We start from the raw sequence: 20,852 nt of genomic DNA on the forward strand, positions 1-20,852 counted from the left end.
CAAACCACGAAAAATATGAAAATACTGAACATTTTGTGAGTGTGGCCTATTGCTTGCTCCCTCAGTTCAGAGAAAATTTGTGTACGAGACAGTAAAACAATTTGCTTTGTGTGTGTGTGCATTTTGTGTATAAACATAGGCAAACCATACAGTGCCTTCATCCTGCGGCTTTTAAAGTGCCAAAAATGTTCATGAGAACAATTCACCACTAACATCTCTTTCCAAATACTGTAATCCTGCAGTTAAGCACAAACATCCACAAAATTCATTTTCAGGAAGGTTCCAACAAAATAGGTTACTTCTACCAAAGCACAGTCTGCAGCAGGCAGGTGGCCTAGTATGACATTTGAATGGTGACTGACATGATGCAATGTGACTTTTGTAGTTTAAATATAACAACTTTTTTGCGGCTGTGGCCAGACTGTAATACTCTACTTAACACATCCTCGACCCACCATATATCCTAGGTATCTAGCTTCTCCCAGCCCTAGGCGCTACCCTCACCAGATGGGTCTCCCAGTCACGGCTATGAATAAAGATGTTGTCAATGTACATTGCTCTGTACTCCCAGTGAGGCCGCAGTACTCTATCCTCAGCTGCCAGAACATTGGGAGAGCCCCATGTATAGATATACATTTTCTCTTTAGCCTGCAGTGTCAGAGGAACTTGCCAGTATCCCTTGGTTAGGTCTAGACTGCTCAGGAACCAGGCAGGACAAAATTGTTCTTTCATCTCATCTACCCGTGGCATAAGGTAGGTGTCAAACATCCCCATTGGGTTTAGGAATGAAGACAATGGGTCTAGACCAGGAGCTGGTTTCTTTAACATTTTCATTTTCTCCTTGCTTCCCAGCAAGCCTCAGGAATCTGGAAGGGTTGGCGTCAGAATCTGTTATTCAGCTGACGCTTTTATCCAAAGCGACATACAGTTAAATCGGGGAAGCAGGGGCCATTCCCCCCTGGAGCAATTTGGGGTTATGGGACTTGCTCAAGGGCCCAACAGCAGTGCAGGTCTTATCGTGGCTACACCAGGGCTTGAACCACCAACCTTCCGAGTCCCAGTCATGTACCTTAGCCACTAAGCTCCAGGCTGCCAGCCTTCTTCTCTGCTTTTGTAATGATGTCACAGGCAATGAGGCTTCCATGCCCTGGCTGTTCAGAAAACAACACAATCAAGGAGTTTATTTAAAGTGTATTGGACCTGGCTGGGGGTCACCTGCATTCCCACTGGGATATCTGGTCTAACCCGGGGGCTATACAGGGGGGTATATTCCCTACAAACCAATGCTTTTTCATTGCAGATCCCTACCCAGCTGAGCATGAGGAAGAGTTATTTCTTTACTGTTTTCCCAGTGGCTGTACAAAGGTGAACACCATGGGGGGACCAGGTGGCATAGTCAAGGATCACCAGGCTGGGCTTGGATAGGGGTCCCAGGGTAGGCTGGGCTTGGATAGGGGTCCCAGGGTAGGCTGGGCTTGGATAGGGGTCCCAGGGTAGGCTGGGCTTGGATAGGGGTCCCAGGGTAGGCTGGGCTTGGATAGGGGTCCCAGGGTAGGCTGGGCTTGGATAGGGGTCCCAGGGTAGGCTGGGCTTGGATAGGAGTCCCAGGGTATGCATGGCGATGCGAATGTAGGGGATCTCTATTATCAGGAGAGGTTACAAGGGGGCCCTGTCTCCCAAATGACAAGCTACGTAGCCTCTCCCGTTCCTCTTGGGGCTTAGGGAAAGTATCCTGGCGATGTGGTGCCCACTCTGTCTTCCTGTGGTTCATCCTCTCTGGTCTGTTGGAGCTGGCCACTCACCTCAGGGGTTCAGGAGGTCCTCAGCATGTTGTCCAGAACAATCGAACACTGAGGGTCCGTCACCGTCAGTGAGCCAACTGCAGGGGAGGCAGGCCAGGGCTGTTATTTGGGCCCATGCCAGCAAGGCAGAATTGTAGGACCAGTGTTAGAACCACTGAGCATGAACAGGCAGGCTATATCCATATTGGGACAGTATGGCTGCTTTGAGTGGATTATAAATGTGGGCTTCTGGGCTCGTGAAGTCGCGGCATGCCTACTGCATTTCCCCAGGCAGGAATGGTTCTTGTTCACTCATAGCTTTGCTTGAGGTGCCTTCATTCTTCACCATTTGTGACCCACGGTGGAAATCTTCAAGGAATTTTATTCTGGAGGGATAAAAAATTGGATAAAAAAAAGACTGACAAAAATGAGGAAAAAACCACCAGATGGCCAAAAAGAAAAAGTAAAAATAACCCTCTCCTCCTGCAGCTCACCACCGGTCTGGTTTCCGGGTTGGCCTTTTACGGCTCCAACAAGAGAGCTCTGGGTCACAGGCACAAAAAGCACAACAGCCACAAAACGTATGGCACTCACGTTTCCTGCACTGTCTGCTCTTCACTAGTGCTCGCCCATCCTGCCCCCTCTTAATCCCTGTCTTGTGAAAGGTGTCAGTCCTGATTGCAGTTGGAGACAGGCGAGGGTGGAGCTTTCCCCAGCGCTGCGGACCTTCCCCGGGCGCTGAGCCACCTTCCTCCAGCAGGTGGAGTCCTTGCCGAGGTGCTGGGTCAGGGGGAAGGTGTCACTGGGGAAATACCTCTCTCCAATCACTCTTCCCTAAAGTATTCACCAGCAGCATGCACGGACATCGGTGGAGCGTCAAACCAAGGTCGACCGCAACCCACATGGGTAATTGTCGATTTCACTGGTGAGGCTCTCAGAGCCAACAACGAAATAGAACTAAACTGCCAAATTGCAGTATATGTCCAAGAGGACACATATAATGAGAAAATAGGACCCAAAACTCATCCTTAAGAGACCCTGCATATCAAAGGGGCAGAGGAGGAAATATAGTCACCAATGGCCACAGTAGGGCAGAACCAGAGATACACACCCAATGGCTTAGTCTATCCAATGAGACAGCATGATAAATAGTATCGTATGCAAGTGAAGTAAAATAGAGATATCGCCAGCATCCGCACGCATGCCTGTCAATCGGCTCCTTGCTGTGCAGTTGAGAGAACCCAGATTGGAATATATCAAAGATGTCATTTCCAACTACTACTTCAAAGAGCTGCTGAGCCACAACCTTTACAAGAATTCTTTCAAGATGCGAATGCCATTTTAGAAATCTTTCTGTAATTTGAAAGGATCGAGGGCAAGTTTTCTAAAACAGGTTTAACAGTGGCATGCTTAAGAAGTCAGGAACACATCTGTAGTTGATGGAATCATTAATAATCACAAGTAAGGCGGGCGTTTTCTTTCTTTCTTTCTTTCTTTCTCTGGATTTCTTTCCAGGATTTCTTTGGAGGAAAGCCTGATATGAGATGTAATATCAAGCAGTTAATGCAGGGAAATTGCAAACTGCATTAGTAAAATGGGTGGCAGGTGTATTAGGAAGGTGGATAAAAACCTATAATTATTCCTATTAGCAGCTACAACATCAGTCAGGGCAAGCAGCTCTTCCCTCCTTAACTTTTATGTTGAAAGATAAAAAGTCATTTCATACTTTGCAAGTGGGCGAGAGGTTTATATTTTTTCCACTTATCCTCCACTCTTCTACATATGCTTTTCAAGTTATCCTGTCATTCTTCCATGGTCAAGAAATCAGTTCATAATGGCCGAGACATAATTGGTGCTATCAAATCAAGAGCCAATGCACAAGCATCATTAAAGTCAGTAACCAACTCATTTATGTTTAATGCCTGATATATAATATTCACCCCCAGCCCATTCAGTAATGCCATAGATAATGTCTTTGCTGAATGAATTTGAGTGAATCTTGCATTTGAAGGAGGGGGCCAGGAGAGCAATATCCAAAATAATTCACTAATGGCCAGAAATGGAGACTTTCAGCAGTGCCCCTGACAGCCACCATAGGGCGCCAGAGCCACTTCCCCACGTTTTCATTAATCCCAGGTTTCATTAATCAGAGACCTAGAATTAAAATGACCAAACTTTCCAGAAATATAATGCTGTTTGGCCTGACTAGGTAATTGTGGAATTCTCAAATTATTAAGATCGCCTGCAAAGCTTTGCAGTTATGACTCTTTTCACAGTGCGGATACGACTAAATCCAGCCATGCTCCTGATGGAAATGAACCATGTAGAGTAGCATGGGGCAGCTGAAATAAACATTTCATTTCCAGCAGTAACACTGGATGGTCTAAGCCCAGGAAATAAACAAGTCTTACAGATAGAGGAACTAAAAACATCCACAAATTCAGAATGTCAATCTCTCAGTACTGCAAACATTTTCCACCTGCTTCATTGAATCAGCACTGACCTTGTTTTTTTCTTTCTATATAACATCAGACAGACTAAGGTAGAGAGGGTGATGTGAGTAGCAAGTTCATAGACAACAGAGACAGTAAAAAACTATGAAACAAGGTTATGTGGAGCAGACAAGAAGCAAGGAGAACGTACGATGGTACATCCCACACATTCCCGAATAGCTGTTTGAGATCTTACCAACATGAAGGAGACAGAGAAGAGCACTCAACAACTTTGTGCTAACATCTGTTTGCCTCTTCAATGACACAGCACACCTTCATTTTAATCATTCATTTAATCGTATGTTTTACTGTAGTCAAAAATTTATTTGAGTGTTTCCTGATTTTAAGTACTTAAAGTTCTACGTAGCTTTGCACACCGGGGACCGGGGTTCGATTCTCGGTCCTGCCAAAAGCCAAGTTTGGCCGGCTCACGTGGGGCAGCAATAATTGGCTCGCTGCTCCAGAGGGAGGGACTTGGCAGGGTTATTAGATCGCCGCACAATAAGCACCTCGGGCGCCTCGGAATCACGGCAACGGGCACGAGACGAGACGGCTTGAAGAAGGCGTGTCGCTCTCATTCGGGCCGCCGAGGGACGGGGTACGGGCGGTACATCTAATACGACTACCTCCAATTGAATCAGATGAGGTACAATTGGCTACCAAATTGGGAGAAAAAGGAAAAAATCTGGAAAAAAAAAAAAATTTAAAAAGAAAAAAAAAAGTTCTACGTAGCTATTCAATGTATAGAAGAATTTCCTTCATAGAATTCTTAATTTCTAATTTGTCATAATTAGTAGTGCAATGTAGGAATCTATAAATGCAATTTCTGTCATTCTTAATGAAGCTAGTTGTACATGTAAATGTATAAAATTTAGTGTATGCTGACGGCTTCACCTTAAGTTCCCCCTGGGAAAAATAAAGATATTCTATTCTACTCTATATACAATAGTTTATACCCTTTCTTATTTTACACAGGGAAAGAAGTGGAAAACAGGATTGGGGGGACATAGGGAGGGGGGGATCTGAGGAGTGGGGGTCAAAGGGCAGGGGGGGGATTGATTAGGACTTGCAGAGAAGAAGGAAGAAGTCGAAAAACAAAACATACCAGCGACCAGAGTGCAAGAGAGAGTGCATAAGGAAGGAAACTGAGGTGCCATGCCTAGGAGGAATCTGATTATTGACTCTCTTACGCTGTGGTCGGAAGCTGCCTTATCTATTATCACCTCGGGCAGGAGCCGTCCGCCGGGGCCGGGGCCGGGGCCGGGGCCGGGGCCGATGAGGGACACCACGCCGTTGCAGTCCACGGTGCTGTTGCGCTTGCCGTGGGACGCCAGCGGGTGGATGCGGGACGAGCCCTGGCTGTAGCCGCTGTAGCTGTTGCGGCGGTAGGGGATGAAGAGCGAGCCGCGCCGGTCCTCGCTCTCCTCCACCGTGCTGTGCTCGTCGTCGGCGAACTCCGTCTCCGAGCCCACGTCCTTGTTCCGGCCCTTGAAGCTGAAGATGCTGCTCTTGCTGTTGTGGCGCGACATGAAGGGCGAACCCGGGATGCTGAGGAGCGACTGAGGGCAGGAGGGCGGAAGAAAGGAAGAGGAGGGAGAACGAGAAGAGGGCACGCGAAGGGGAGGAGAGGAACATATGAAGACGGGGGGGGGGGGGGAGAAGAAGAGGGTTTTATTTTATTTTCCATTTTTTATTCATGGTCGAGAAGGAGTTTACAAAGATGGGGAACAGTCCAGTAGCACTCATCAAATCAGATACCACATTAATTTAACAAAAAAACTCAGTCTCAGGTGGAAAGTTTGGTTCATGTTGATTTTGGAGCATCATATCATATCTGGAATTAAAGCAGGGAACAACCTGAAAACTATTTACTCTGACAGAAGTTTCTGTCTATTTTTAGATTATCAAATATCGAAAATTTATGGTCATTCAAAAATTATCTAAATCATGCCGCGTGGCAATTATTTTAAAATATTTGAGGGCATACTACATCAGCACCACTTAGTGTATGAACTTCTAAAACTAGTAGATACTTTGGGTAAGAATAGCCACAAGAAAAAAGAAGTCAAGTAGATTGTTTATTCAAAAATTATACAAAATTGGATCTGGCCAGAAAATGACAGAAAAGTGTTAGATGTTCAACCAAGTAGATGGTAAGATAGAATGTTTCCAATCAATATGAAACTTTATATTTATTCAAAATGTATAATAAGCCTATATATCTACAAGAAATTGAGTTGATACTGTAATGCATTTGCATGTTTTGATCGCTTATTGGTCATTTTCTGGCTGGACCCAACTTTGGCATTTTATAATTTTTGAATCAATTATCTATTTCACTTCACTTTGCTCTTCTGGCGGTTCTTAACCAAAATATCTACTAGTCTTGGAAGTCATTCACCAAGTGGTGCTTTTGTAGTAAGCCATTAAATAATGAAACAAAATGGTCAAGTGGCACAATTTAGCATTTCTTTACTTTTTTTCTGAGCAGTATTATGAAATTCGGTCATCTGAAAGTAAACATAAAATTGTGTCAGACTACACAATCAGCACTACACTCTCAGCCTTTTCCCTACGTTAATGCCAAAGATATGATGCTCCAAATTCAACACAAACCCCAATTTCCATGTGCAAGTGACTTTTTGGGTTCCACCCACCCCTTATTTAAGGGCCAATACATTTCTAGAATAACAAATCCAATGAGGCTTATCCTTTAGATGTTGTTTATTGAAACATTGTATAAAGAACATTTACACAAAGTTTGAGCAAAATTGGAGTGGTAAATTCCCACACCTCTGGCTGATTTTTGAACGGAATGGCATTAGCCCTGAAGCAGTTTTCATAAACTATTGAATTAATTTACAGGCAGTGAAAAGGCATGAATAACTCGGACACTCAGCGAATCAGCTGTAAATATGCGCGACGAACATGCCACAGACCATCCCATCACAGGCTATTCCCATCAGTGTTTCAACGCCTTAAGCATTAGAGCGCTGGTGTTGATGTGAATGTGAGGACAATGTGGCTTGGCAAACAATTTCCAGACCAGGTGTATTTTTGCACGCTGCTGAATGAACCTAATTATAGTGGACATTTGTAATGGCACAATATTCAACATTGGCAGCAGGTGGTTTACCATGATTTGGACTGGTGTATCTTCTGGTTGAAAACTGCAGTTCTGGATGGATATATAGTGCTGCTGACAATAACGGGGGTACAAGCAAATGCGCTTGAGGGGCAAAGCACCTGTTCTGTTCTTGTTTTTGGATTTTTTCCCACTCTGCCCCTTCTTCCTAGTCCCGAAAAAATTCTTAGGTGTTCTTGCATGCGCTACATATCTGTCTGATATCTGCACACATGTCTGTGTACCTGGTCCATGATGGACGTCTTCCTGCATGTGCTACATATCTGTCTGATATCTGCACACATGTCTGTGTACCTGGTCCATGATGGACGTCTTCCTGCATGCGCTACATATCTGTCTGATATCTGCACACATGTCTGTGTACCTGGTCCATGATGGACGTCTTCCTGCATGCGCTACATATCTGTCTGATATCTGCACACATGTCTGTGTACCTGGTCCATGATGGACGTCTTCCTGCATGCGCTACATATCTGTCTGATATCTGCACACATGTCTGTGTACCTGGTCCATGATGGACGTCTTCCTGCCCAGCCGGTTGTCGGGGAAGCGGAAGCGGCTCCTCTTGCTGCCGTCGTCCGACTCGGACTTGACAAACTTCTCGCTGTCGCCCTTCTCCTCGCCGTGCTGCTGCTCCTTCTGCCGCCATTTCTTCTTGCGGTTGCGCCGCTCCTTGGCGCTCTTGGAGCTGAACTTGGACACCTCCGAGGAGCTGCGCGACAGACGGCCCCCGCCGTCCTCCTCCACCGGGTCCTCCGAAACTGTGCCAGCTGAGGTTGCCATGGCAGCCGCCTGAAAGAGAGGTGGGGGGGGGGGGGGGGGGGTAAGATGGAGTAAGATAAGGGCTGTAATATAACATAGCATAATGCCCTTCAGCCCAGCAACAAGTACCTTTACCTACCACTAAATTTTACATTACATTAAATTGCTGGCATTACATTGCAGATACTCTTATCCAGAGCAAAGTACAACAAAGTGCAAATCGAACATAGGGACAAGTGCAATGAGGACCCGAGAGCAGTTTACCTACTTTACTTTAGTTTGCCTAAAAGCTAAATAGTATCTAGCTTATATCGTGTCAAGCCTGGTCTTGAAAACCTCCAGTGTTTCTACCTCCACTACATGCCCTGGCAAGCTATTCCACACCGTGACCACTCTCTGTGTAAAAAAATGCTTCCGAATATCTGTGCAGAATTTATCCAATTTCCAATTATGCCCCCTCATTCTGCTAACCGAACTCAAGCTGAAGAATCTCCAGTAGTTCACTTTCTTTATCCTTTAATGCATTTAAAAGCCTTAATCTAATCCCCCCTGAGCCTCCTTTTATTAATCTTAAAGAGATTAAGCATCTTTAAGCAATCTTTTCTCATAACCTTCATCTTTCATACATAGAATCAATTTGGTTGCCTTTCTCTGAACCTTATCTTTCTTATAATACAATCCCCAGAACTGCACTCAGAACACAAGTGTGGTCTGACAAGGGTATTGTAGAAGATTAGTATAACTTCTTCAGATTCACGGCCATATTTTCTAGAATCAACTTCACACAGCACATTTGCGCAGTCACCTGGCAAGGGGCGCACCCAGTACTCCACGCACCTGTGTGATGTTGATTTCCTGGTGCGTGGGCAGGTGCAAATGGGCTGGATTATGCTCATTTCATTATCAGTGAGTGCGGTACACCTTGATTCATTCAGTGAGAGGTGTGTGGAGTGAGGAGCTGAGAGGAGTGAGGAGCCAAGCTCTGACCTGGGCATCCTCCTGTTGCTTCTTCAGCTGCTCCAGCATGGCCTTAAACTCAGCCTCTTTCTGCTCCGCCTCCTCCATGGTAGCTTGGTTCTGCTCCTCGTAGGCCATGGCCACCACAGCCAGGATCAGGTTGACCAGGTAGAAGGAGCCCACGAAGATCACCAGAACAAAGAAGATCATGTAGGTCTTCCCGGCAGCCCTCAGTGTCTGCATAAGGAAGAAAAGTTTCAATAAAACAAAAAAGAAAACCTGAAACCCTATTTTGTCACCACAGATTGGTTGACAATTGATCAGCTCAAGCTGATAGTATCAACTGAAGTGCAATAGACTGTTTTATTTTATTTCTTTAAATTGCATAGTCACAGACAAATCTGCAAAATGAACTCTGGGGGGTGGGGGGTAGCAATTGCAGACCAGGATGAGGTAGCTTCCAACTATCATAATAATAATAATTGCCTTGCACATCACACAGGCTGGTGACCGAATCCCAGAGTCGACCCAGACTCTTCATAGTGTAAGAGTTGAGGAATTAAGCCAGCTCCCAACCACTGGCTATCACCAGAATCCATGAAAGCGGCATAACTAATATGACTTTACAAGAAGTATAATAAGCAGACTAAGTCTCCTGAAAAAAGAGAACTGTTCTGAATTTCTGCATGAGCAGAATAGTGAATACGGTTTTACCTTCTCCTATTACAAGTTCATTTGTGTCTTTCCAACTGCTGTTCTTCCAGTGTTTTATGTCCAGTGCTGGACTACCACCTGCGTCCTTTTCCCTTGTAAACTTTTGATAACAATAAGAATGGATTTTGTGTGTGATGTCACACCAAAATGTTCCCTCTCCATTGCCATTGTATTCCTTATTCCTAATATGGTGTGAAGCAGCTAAACCCCATTGACTTCCTATATACCCTGATAGGTATATTTAAGTTCTCTTGCTGTAGCTCCATACCAATTCCACAGTCCCTTGTAATCTGGATGTGTAAACATGCCATGTTTGACCTACTTTTGAAAACCATGTTGGCTATCCCTAAGAATGATATTATTTTCAAAAAATAATTCCAATTTGTCTCTAATGATACATTTCAATATTTTACATATGATGCAAGTGCCAGGCATGTAGTTTCATGGATCAGTACTGTCCCCTTTCTTATACACTCACCAAGCACTTTCTTAGGAACACTATACTAATACTGGGTTGGGCCTCCCATTGCTCTTAAAATAGCCTCAATTCTTTGTGGCGTGGATTCCACAAGATGTTGAAAACATTCCTTTGAGATTATGTTCCATGTTGACATGATTGCATCATGCAATTTCTGCAGATCTGTCAGCTGCACATTCATGCAGTGAATCTCATGTTCTACCACATCCCAAAGATTTTTGCTTTGTGACATTATCATGATGGAATTAGAAGGTACATTGTGGCCATGAAGGGATACACGTGGTTAGCAACGATACTCAAATAGGCTGTGGCATTCAAGCGATGATTGATTGGTATTAACAGGCCCAAAGTGTGCCAAGAAAACACACACCATTACACTGACTGCCACCAGCCTAGAATGAAGATACAAGGCAGGTTGAGTCCATGGATTGGCACCAAATTATGACCCTACCATCTGTATGCGAGATTCATTAGAACAGGCTAAGTTTCTCCAGTCTTCGACTGTCCAGTTTTGGTGAGTCTGTGCCCACTGCAGCCTCAGCTTTCTGTTCTTTGTTGATATAATCTGCCTCAAGGTTTGACGTGTTGTGCTTTCTGAGACGCTTTTCTGCTCACCACAATTGTACAGAGTGGCTATCTGAGTTACCATAGCCTTTCTGTCAACTCAAATCAGTCTGGCTATTCTCCATTGACCTCTCTCAGCAACAAAGGGTTTCCATCCGCAGAACTCACTGGATGTTTTTAGTTTTTTTGCACCATTCTGAGTAAACTCTAGAGACTGTTATTCGTGAAAATCCCAGGAGATCAGCAATTACACAAATACTCAAACCAGCTCATCTGGCACCAACAAGCATGCCATGGTCAAAATCACTCAGATAACACTCAGATCCCCATTCTGATAGTTGATGTGAACATCCTGAAGCTTCTAACCTGAATCTTCATGATTTTTTGCATTGAACTGCTGCCATATGATTGGTCGATAATCACATGAATAAGAAGGTGTGCCGTATAAAGTGCTCAGTGTCAGTCTTGGTATTATTTTACCTTGTTTCCAGAAATTCAGCTTCAGTTACTAAAGATTGAGTACCCTTGAGAATATGCCATCGGGGCCTGCTGCCTTTTTTATCATCAGTTAATATAAAGTACTTCTTTATCCTACATCTCAATATTGGCTAAGACATTCTGAGTATTGAATATGGCTTCCGACCTATTAGTAACCATTTCAGGCATCAGAAAAATCTGTATTCATATACAGCATTCTCTGTTAGTCCTAATGCACATAACCTTTTACTTTCCTTTTCCTACTACAGCATTGAATGAAATGCTTAGGATTACATTTAGCACCTTGTGTAATTTACCTTTCAAATAGCCTTTTGACTAACCCTAGTTCTTTTTTAACCTTAGCATGCATATTACAATATTCTGTCACGTTTTATGCTCGTCATGTCATGTTTCATGTTTAGTTATTTTCTTACATATTTTATTGTCAAGTATTATGTTAGTCTAGTCTCACCACGTTTTTTTGTTTTATTTCTTGTTACGTTTCATTGTCATGGCATGTTACGTTTCATGTTTAGTTCTGGTTACGATGTATTTTCTAGTCTTGTCATGTCATGTTATATAGTTTATTCATGTCAGTTTTGCAAACTTGTTATGTCACGATTTATGTTTGTTTCATGTTATGTTGTTCCATTTATTGATTAGCAAACACTTTTTTGTGTCTTTCCGCAAACCTTGCATTCATGCTTTCTCTCTCTCCCTTGCTGTCACTCACGCTTCCCTAATTGTTTCAATTTCCCTTGTCAACTTACTAATCTACTAATGCTAGATCAGGATTGGGTAATACTAAGATTCTACCATGTGTTCATGTTTGCCTTACGTTTCTTGTGCATGTCATTTACGAATTTACAAACGCTAGGGCATGATGGGTTTATTACTAATGATTACTAATTATCTTGTTAACTTGTCAATCCTCCACACCTGATTTCCATTCGCATGCTGCTCTCAAGCTAATTGTCTGCACCTGTCTGCACCTGCATAAAGCTCAATGTTCATGTCATGCCTTTGCGAAATTGTTGCCTCCTGTTTGTCAGTGCACTTTTGAGTGGGTTTTCAAGCCATTGTCTACCTTTTGAGATCCAAGCCTGTTTACTGATCATTGTTACTGACTTCTGTTTTGTTGAACACTGCCTGCCTGTACCACAAACACCTGCCTGCTGTCTTTGTGCTTTTGCCCCGCGGAGCAGACATCGGTCTTGACTCTTGCATCGTCTTTGACTCCGAGCCTGCCTACCATCCGTCTGCACTACTGCCCCGCTGACAGCTTTCCTGGTTACTGGACTTTTTGCACGGTTTACCGATTTCGAGACTGCCTTCTCCCTCTGTACTGTACTGGCTGGATTATACGTGTATGAACTTTGCTTGTTTTTCAACTACGCTCATAGGACATTCCTCTAATAAAGCCCTGATGGGACTTCACCACATTTCCATTTGTCTGAGTCGTGCATTTTGGGTCCAACCCCCACGCACCCGTCTCATATTCAGCCTAAGTCCTGTGAATTTTATATATCTTTTAGAGTGTGGCATTATTCTTATTTTGTTGTGCAGAGACACATTTCCCTGCCTTTAAAGGAGAAAGTGAGTTGTGACATTACATTATGGCCCCGCCACATGCTTACATGTGAATTTATAGTAATTTTATATAACAAATAGAACTTGCAGTTTGCAAAGTTGAAAAAATAAACCATAAACACAACCACATAGAAAATATTATTTCAAATGCTTTCATGTTTGACATTTAAGTTGTGAAAATGTAACTCTGTAAGCATAATTGAATACACAACCCAACATTGTAGTTCTTTCTCTTTTCTACCAATTTGAAATGCCCAGTCTCATTCCTGCAACCTCTGTAAACTGCATGTGCATACTCTACAACAAAGGATGTATTGCCAGATGCTTCTTCTCACAACTCGCTCTCCCACCTGAGCTATAGAATCACGTCATTAGAGGACTATGAGTCATGCACAGCAGATGCAGGCAGACCGTTGATAAAATCAACCAATAAAAACATTTAAAAATATAATTCAAATAAACACCTGAAGAATACAAATAATTTTATAAATAAAATTTAATTCTGACATTTGTCAGAATTACCAGGGATTTTTTTCTACCCACATTGGCATTTTGCATCCTGCAAATGTCCATTGTGAAGCAATGTGTGACATCCTGTTTATAGATGATGCTGTACAACAATGAATATCAGCTGACTGATTAACTTACAAGCTGGTAAAGGTTCTCCCAGAAGTCCTGAGTCATTAGCCTGAAGAGTGCCAGGAAGGCCCAGCCAAAGCTGTCGAAGCTGGTGTAACCATAGTTGGGGTTCCTCCCAGCCTTCATGCACATATACCCCTCAGGACATCGACTGGGGGTGGATGGACACACCAGCCAAACATGACAGAAACATTTCATAAACATGATAGCAACATTTTAGAAACATTACAGTCAGTGAAGAAATATGATAGCAACAGAAATCACTGTGGTTGCCTATTGGTGGACATTTCTGAAAAAACAAAAACCACAAAAGCAGTTCAAAAATATAACATTGAAGAGCATTCCGGTCAGATCGGACTGGCTAAAGCCTAGGTGATCGGGCTTCCCCCATAAGATACAATAATGCGGAAGCAGTTTGTGGCTTGAGATGCCACATTCTCAAATAAAAACTACAGGACGGTCAGCTAGGATGCCCCGAGCGATGGCAGTCCAGAAACGGCTGGTCAATACGGACTCTGTCCTTTCACTGTACCTATTCCACTTATCATGTAGGCTCGAGGATGAGCAGGACACAGATGTATTGGTCTGTCCATACACATCCATACGGTCTCAGCCTTCCAACCATTTCCAAGGTGCAGGCGGACATTCTAGACAGCGCAACGGCACCTCGGATTGTCCCAGTCCTGCCTGGGACAGGAAGGGGACCGGGACTGCCTGTCCAATTCCAAGATGGGTTCTTTCCACCATGACCAAGGGTTAACACTTATAGTTCTGCTGCACTCCTCCTCTGACATGAGTGGATATCTTTTCCACTGTGTCAGACCTCTGTTATGAACACTTTTCATCCTTTTTTAAGTCGTGAATATGATTTAGTTGTCCGTTATTTCTTTAATGTAGTGAGTTATATTTTTTATAGATGAGTATGAAATAGGTTTACACCCTTCTCTATTTGAAATGGGCAGAAGAGTGGCAGAGTGGACATGTGGTCTCACCTGTGGTGACATTGTGCATTGTTCTTGTGAGGGAGACCAGGGACGGGATTCACAAAGTTACCCAAGATAAGTCAGATAACCACTGATATAATCTAGGAACCCCTCACAAGTGTGTGGGGTCACTAGAGGAGAGGGGGAAAACAGAAAACTCCTTGAGAAACAGTCTAGCACAGAATTCCCAATGAAACGGGTGAGTCTTGTTGTGAAAAATAAACAAAAAAAGGGAACAGAAAATCGACCTGTGAGAAAACGTCGCTCAGGGATAAACAAGATTTCTCTGAAGCAGTGGAAGAGTCTCGATACGGTTTTTCTCAGGGTTCCTCCAGAGAAGTGGAAGAAAACCCCCAGAGGCGAACTCCGCCTCTCGCTCCTGTGAAGAGTGCTTATGAAGCCAAAAATAAGGAACACCCCCACCTCTCTTACAAGATCTGTCCGTCCTAATAAGTTTATACCCCTCTATATTATATTCATCCCCATCTTCATCCTCAAGCCATGTCTCTGTAATCCCTACAATGTCATAGCCCCCACTAATGATAACTGCTTCAAGTTCCGCAAACCTTTTTTTATGCTTCTAGCATTTAAATGAAGGCATTTCAGTTTGTTGCTTCTACACAGCCTTTCCTGTTCCCTCACTCCCCACTGTCCCAAGCCACCATTACTTGACTTTTGCCCTGAAAAGATTTTGTTATTGCTCACCATTACATGTAGCCTTTGCCTTTTTAGGGCAGCTGAATTTAGGTGCGTTTGTTGAATCCGTGGCACACTGATATGAGCCCTTTGTTTAAAAGTAAGATAAATGTATGATAAGAATATCAAAATGTTCTTCCACGAGGCCCATGCTCCATGTCAGGTCTTTGACAGCAGAGAGGCAGAAGATTTTCAGTTCCAGCCTCTCCCTATTCCAGCCAGGGGTAAGGGTCCACTGGGTGCTATGTCTCTGTCTCACGGGCTTCATGGCAGCAATGGTGCCTTTAGCCCTTCTGCTTGCCCTGTGCACCCCTGGTGGGAGGACCCCGGCAATGTGGCAAGACGGTCCATTGATCCTCCACAAGATGACATCTACAGATGCATCTTTAGAATGCTGGGGTGTAGTGCATGAGGTGTCTGGTGATTAGACAGGAACCTGGGCATCTTGGCATATAAAGGTTTTGGAGCTGAGAGCAGTTTTACTTGATCTCCATCATTTTCTGCCCTGCTTGCGGGGCTTCTATGTGCCGGGCAGGCCCTGGCACATGAGCCGTCTGTCCATTCAGCCTTCACCCACCCTTTCTTCAGAGGCTGTGAGAGTGATGCTGGTAGCTCCAAACTGGTCTCACATGGTGTGGATCTCAATGATTCCCCCCTTCCCAAATGCAACCCTGTGGGGTATCCTAGTCTGGAGTGGTGAGACTTGCTGTCCCAGGCAGGAGTTCCACCCTTTTCCCCAGGGGCTCAAACTCGCGGTTTGGTTCATGAGATGACTGGGCTTTTGGCTTTGGCCTGAACAGAATCTGTGGTTAAGACTACACAGAAGGCTTGAGCACCATCATCTAGCATGGCCTACTCTGATAGGTGGTGAGTGTTTGCACCTTGGTATGAAACACACCACCAGCATCCTCTAACAGCCTCAGCCCCGGACATTTTGGTGTTCCTTTAGGAACAGCTTGATGCAGGTAAATCTTAAATCTCCTGCTACCCTAGGGGCATGGTTGCAGCTATCAATGCTTTGCAGGCTCTAGCGGTCCGTATAGACCGCTGTAGATTTGGGGTAGCAGGGGTAGTGTTGCATCCTAACACTGCATTCCTTCCCAACAACTGACTCAAATTTTTACAACAGTCAATCACTGGAATAACACATCAGAAAAAACGTTCCTGCATTCTTTTCTGCATAAAAAATGCATAATTTACATATATATTTAGCATGGGCACTCACCCAGAATCAGAGCTGTTTCCACACAAGAGAGCATCCAGTTGTCCAGGGATAAAGTAGAAATTGGCTGCAGGGGGTGGGGGGGGCAGAGAGAGAGAGAATTGATGAAGGCAGTGAGAATTCTCATCCCATCAGGAAGAAGAAGAAGCAACCTCCGTATATCTTAGGTTCAATCAACATTTGGCCTTAATTTTGACTCACAATTTCATTAAATTCGAAAGATTTTCCTTCAAAATTCTTTTGCCAAATTCAATTATCTCCAAAGTGACATGCTCACTGTCGTTCATGATGTATTCATCCCACTCGAACCCTTTGCTGCCATTGCTCAGATAGCTATCGGTGGAGTTGACGGGCCAGATGACACACTTTTGCCTCAAATTGCCCATGAAGAGCTGCAGGCCAATCAGGGCAAAGACACTGAGGCAGAAGACGGTGAGGATCATTACATCTGACAGCTTCTTCACTGACTGGATGAGGGCACCCACAATGGTCTTTAAGCCTGCAGGGCAGAGAGAGGGCGGGAGGAGCAGAGAGAGAGAGAGAGATTGCCACTGTCGCTGTTGCCACTGTCCTCAAATCACAAGGGGTATCATTGGGAACAGGCAAGTGATTCCCCAGATAGAACTGTGTTTGTCCAAACAGACAGAGCTCTCTACCATGCCTGTGGGGACAGAGCTCTCTAATATACCTGTGGGACAGAGCTCTCTACCTGTGGGATGGAGCTCTCTACCATGCCTGTGAGGACAGAGCTTTCTCCTATACCTGTGGGCAGAGCTCTCTAATATACCTGTGGGACAGAGCTCTCTACCATGCCTGTCAGACAGAGCTCTCTACCTGTGGGACAGAGCTCTCTACCATGCCTGTCAGACAGAGCTCTCTACCATGCCTGTCAGACAGAGCTCTCTCCTATACCTGCGGGACAGAGCTCTCTAACATATGTGTGGGACAGAGCTCTCTACCTGTGGGACAAAGCTCTTCACCATATCTGTGGGGCAGAGCTCTCTCCTATACCTGCGGGACATAGCTCTGTAACATACCTGTTGGACAGAGCTCTCTACTACACCTGTTGGACAGAGCTCTCTACTATACCTGTGGGACAGAGCTCTGTAACATACCTGTGAGACAGAGCTCTCTAACCTACCTGTCACCAGGACATACAGTAGCTGAACCTGGACTGACACATATCTCTTCAGGGGCTGCTCTCAGTATAAATCTGAATCAATTGTAATAAAATGAAGAATGCGGTGGTGTAGCACGTTTCCTGCCATCAATGGTCCCGTGTTGAAAGGTCTCAAAATGGAACATTCAGGGCTCTTCCTGTGTCTCTCAAAATAAAGGACAATGAAGTGATAGCTTACAAAGAGCTGCAGTTTGAACAAAAATTAGTGTAAATATAAATGTGAATATTTTCAATACACACAGAACATAAAGGAACTCAGAGTCAACCCACATGGATTCACAAGAGTATGACACACTGTCTCACTGTTTCAATGAAAATATAACAGTGTCTGTATCAGCCTTAATGAACAATGATGAACAGACACAAATACTTTGTAGACATATAGTTGGTTAAAGCAAGCAGCAAATATCTTGGCTTTTTGATCACTTCTGCAATGTGCTTCACATTGGGGGGGGGGGGGGGGGGTGTCATTCAAGGAAACCATGTGAGGGCCCTACTAGACCCAAACATCTACTACAAAATAAAAGACCTCAAAGCAACACGTGAAAGGACAGGCAGGAAAATGGCATCAGCATGCAAGCAATTTAAACTCCAAGGCTGAAGAAAAGGTTTTATTTCATATCCTCTCTATCTGGTTGGTCCATTAGTTTATGTTTTTTAAATTTTTTATTTAGGCATGACCAACTCCTAGACTGTAGAAAAAATACGGACCAAGCGCCTGTGGTGTCACCCACTGACTATCCTTTGGCTACTGAAAAACATTTAGACACCGCTGAAGTGGAGTTTTTGGTGCCACCATGTTGTACAAATTCGAGCCAGTACTGTGCAGTAGGAAGAAGAGGGATCCATAGATGGGCAAGAAGTTCTGCCGAATCTGAGTCGTCCACTAAGTGTATGAGATACAGTGACTGTTCAGTGAGGCGAACTGCTCGTCCAAAAAATGTATTTGTGTTATCCAAATAACACAATAATCTGGATGGAAAATTAGATTAAGAAAAAACGCATATTGCTTCACCATTTTTTTGTGGGAAAAAAAAAGATTGACTCAGTCCATTGATATAAATTCTTATCGATGCCTCGATGCAAGCAAGAGACAATGTGCTTTTCCAGGGCCTGGCGATTCCATTGTAATTCCAGGAGAAACTCACGGGTATACAGGATTCTATTAGTATGTGAATGGTGACCAAACGCAAAGGTCACAGTAATCACTGACAGTAGACAGTAGAACATCTGAAAGAGGCCAACTCAACTCACTTAAACTTTGAAAAGAAATGTTTAAGCAAACAAACCAAACCAACAGCTCACAGACGCCTGCTGCTGGTCAGTGAAAGAGCCGCAGCCCCTTCCTGCTGTGCCATGCCCTCCCCTTTAAAACTGCATGATCTGCCTGCAAGGCATGAAGGTAAGACTTAATTCTTATTTTTGCTAGCAGTAAGTGGGGTTAGGTAAAATGCCTCTTCCACAAGATTAACATATATAACATAACTGCTTAACTGAGTAAAACCCGGAATCTGCCCTAACCTCTGCCTGGAACGTACTAAAGTAAAAAGTATGGTTCCCACTTTTGTGCAGTTATATAGCTAGCTCATTAATCCTGCGTTGTGGAACAGGGCCCAGGTGTTCTTGGTCGCCATGTCCTGACTGATGCAATGCTGACTGCTCATCCAGTTGTCAAGAAAGATTTGTCATTGATTTATGTTCTTATTGTAAAGGATGTTTGGGTGCTGATTTATGTTGTTATTGTAAAAGATGTTTGGATGCTGATTTATGCTGCTATTGTAAGAGATGTTTGGGTGCTGATTTATGTTGTTATTGTAAAAGATGTTTGGATGCTGATTTATGTTGCTATTGTAAGAGATGTTTGGATACTGATTTATGTTGTCATTGTTAAATATGCTTGGATGCTGATTTATGTTGTTATTGTAAGAGATGTTTGGGTGCATTTTTATGTTGTTATTGTAAAACATGTTTGGACACTGATTTATGTTGTTATTGTTAAATCTGTTTGAATACTGATTTATGTTATTGTTAAATATGTTTCGATGCTGATTTTTGTTATTGTAAAGGATGTTTAATGCTGATTTATGTTGTTATTGTAAGAGATGTTTAGATGCTGATTTATGATTCATGATTATCTCTGCTTCTGTCAATCATTTATTGAAATATTTATTTAGAAAAGCTGTGTGCACACCAGCATGTATGAGGGATGTGTCTGTGTGTGGAGTTCAAATCTAAGTTCTAGAACATGGCCATTTGTTTATTATTATTTTATTGATTGAAAATTCTAATTCAATAGGTTAATAAATAAGGTTCGGCAGAGAGCAGTTTGAACCATAGGCGGTTTCAGTTATCTCGCTTTTTCCCTATGTATGACATGTGGATTTTGACTGAGAGTTACCTCATTTCATTACCCAGTTTAGCCGGTAACAGTACAGTCCCCAAAGATCATGATGGATTAAAAAATGAGCATATTAATAATATTATTAATTCAGACTATATATATTAGGGGAGCGAATAGTGTGACACATAACTTTTTTGAAAATATTAGTTGTAAAAGAAAATCTTTTTCACTGACAGAATATGTCCCATGTATTTGAACAATATATCTTATTAACTACATTCCTGACTAAAAACTTAAACCAAGAAGGTTGTTACTTGCTTCTGAAGTCCTAATTACAATAAATAAGGAGAGTGGACCTTGTGTTTTCCATCAGAATACTTTTAAATTAAACCCGCGCTACCCTCATTCACAATAGCATGATATGCTAACCATGCTATTTCAACCGGATTATACTATAATGGGTGACAGCAGATCCACTGGTCCCTGAGGCTAAACGTAGACTGCAAAGCTTATCAAAAATGTATTGGAACCATTTTTGATTTGTAGAAGGAAAAAAAATCAAAAGAAAAATGTTTTATTATTTTAAATGTCAATAATAATAGTTAAAAATATAAAAGTAATGAAAAACATCTCAGCCTTTGTGTTTAAATTGGGTCTCACCTGGAATGACAGAGATAGTTTTCAACGCCCGGAGAACTCTGAACGTTCTCAGCGCAGACACATTCCCCAGGTCCACAAACTCTGTGACATATCTGAAATAAGGGAGGATCACACAACAAACACAAATGACGACAACAACACACACGCAAGGGCACAACACTGACGAGGGGT

General features: G+C 43.3%; 1 protein-coding gene across 1 annotated transcript in view; it reads right to left on the minus strand.

Moving 5' to 3' along the window:
- Window positions 1–20,852, minus strand: part of LOC133110014 (sodium channel protein type 8 subunit alpha-like) — a 93,891-nt gene that overhangs the window by 32,082 nt on the left and 40,957 nt on the right. Inside the window, exons 6-12 of the mRNA XM_061219828.1 lie at window positions 20,682–20,773; window positions 16,778–16,999; window positions 16,504–16,567; window positions 13,609–13,750; window positions 9,168–9,374; window positions 7,923–8,210; window positions 5,464–5,832 (exon numbers count right to left, since the gene is read on the minus strand). Coding sequence (XP_061075812.1) covers window positions 5,464–5,832; window positions 7,923–8,210; window positions 9,168–9,374; window positions 13,609–13,750; window positions 16,504–16,567; window positions 16,778–16,999; window positions 20,682–20,773 — 1,384 coding nt within the window. The remainder of the gene's footprint in view (window positions 1–5,463; window positions 5,833–7,922; window positions 8,211–9,167; window positions 9,375–13,608; window positions 13,751–16,503; window positions 16,568–16,777; window positions 17,000–20,681; window positions 20,774–20,852) is intronic.

Source organism: Conger conger, chromosome 14, assembly GCF_963514075.1.
Source record: "Conger conger chromosome 14, fConCon1.1, whole genome shotgun sequence".
Taxonomy (NCBI): domain Eukaryota; kingdom Metazoa; phylum Chordata; class Actinopteri; order Anguilliformes; family Congridae; genus Conger; species Conger conger.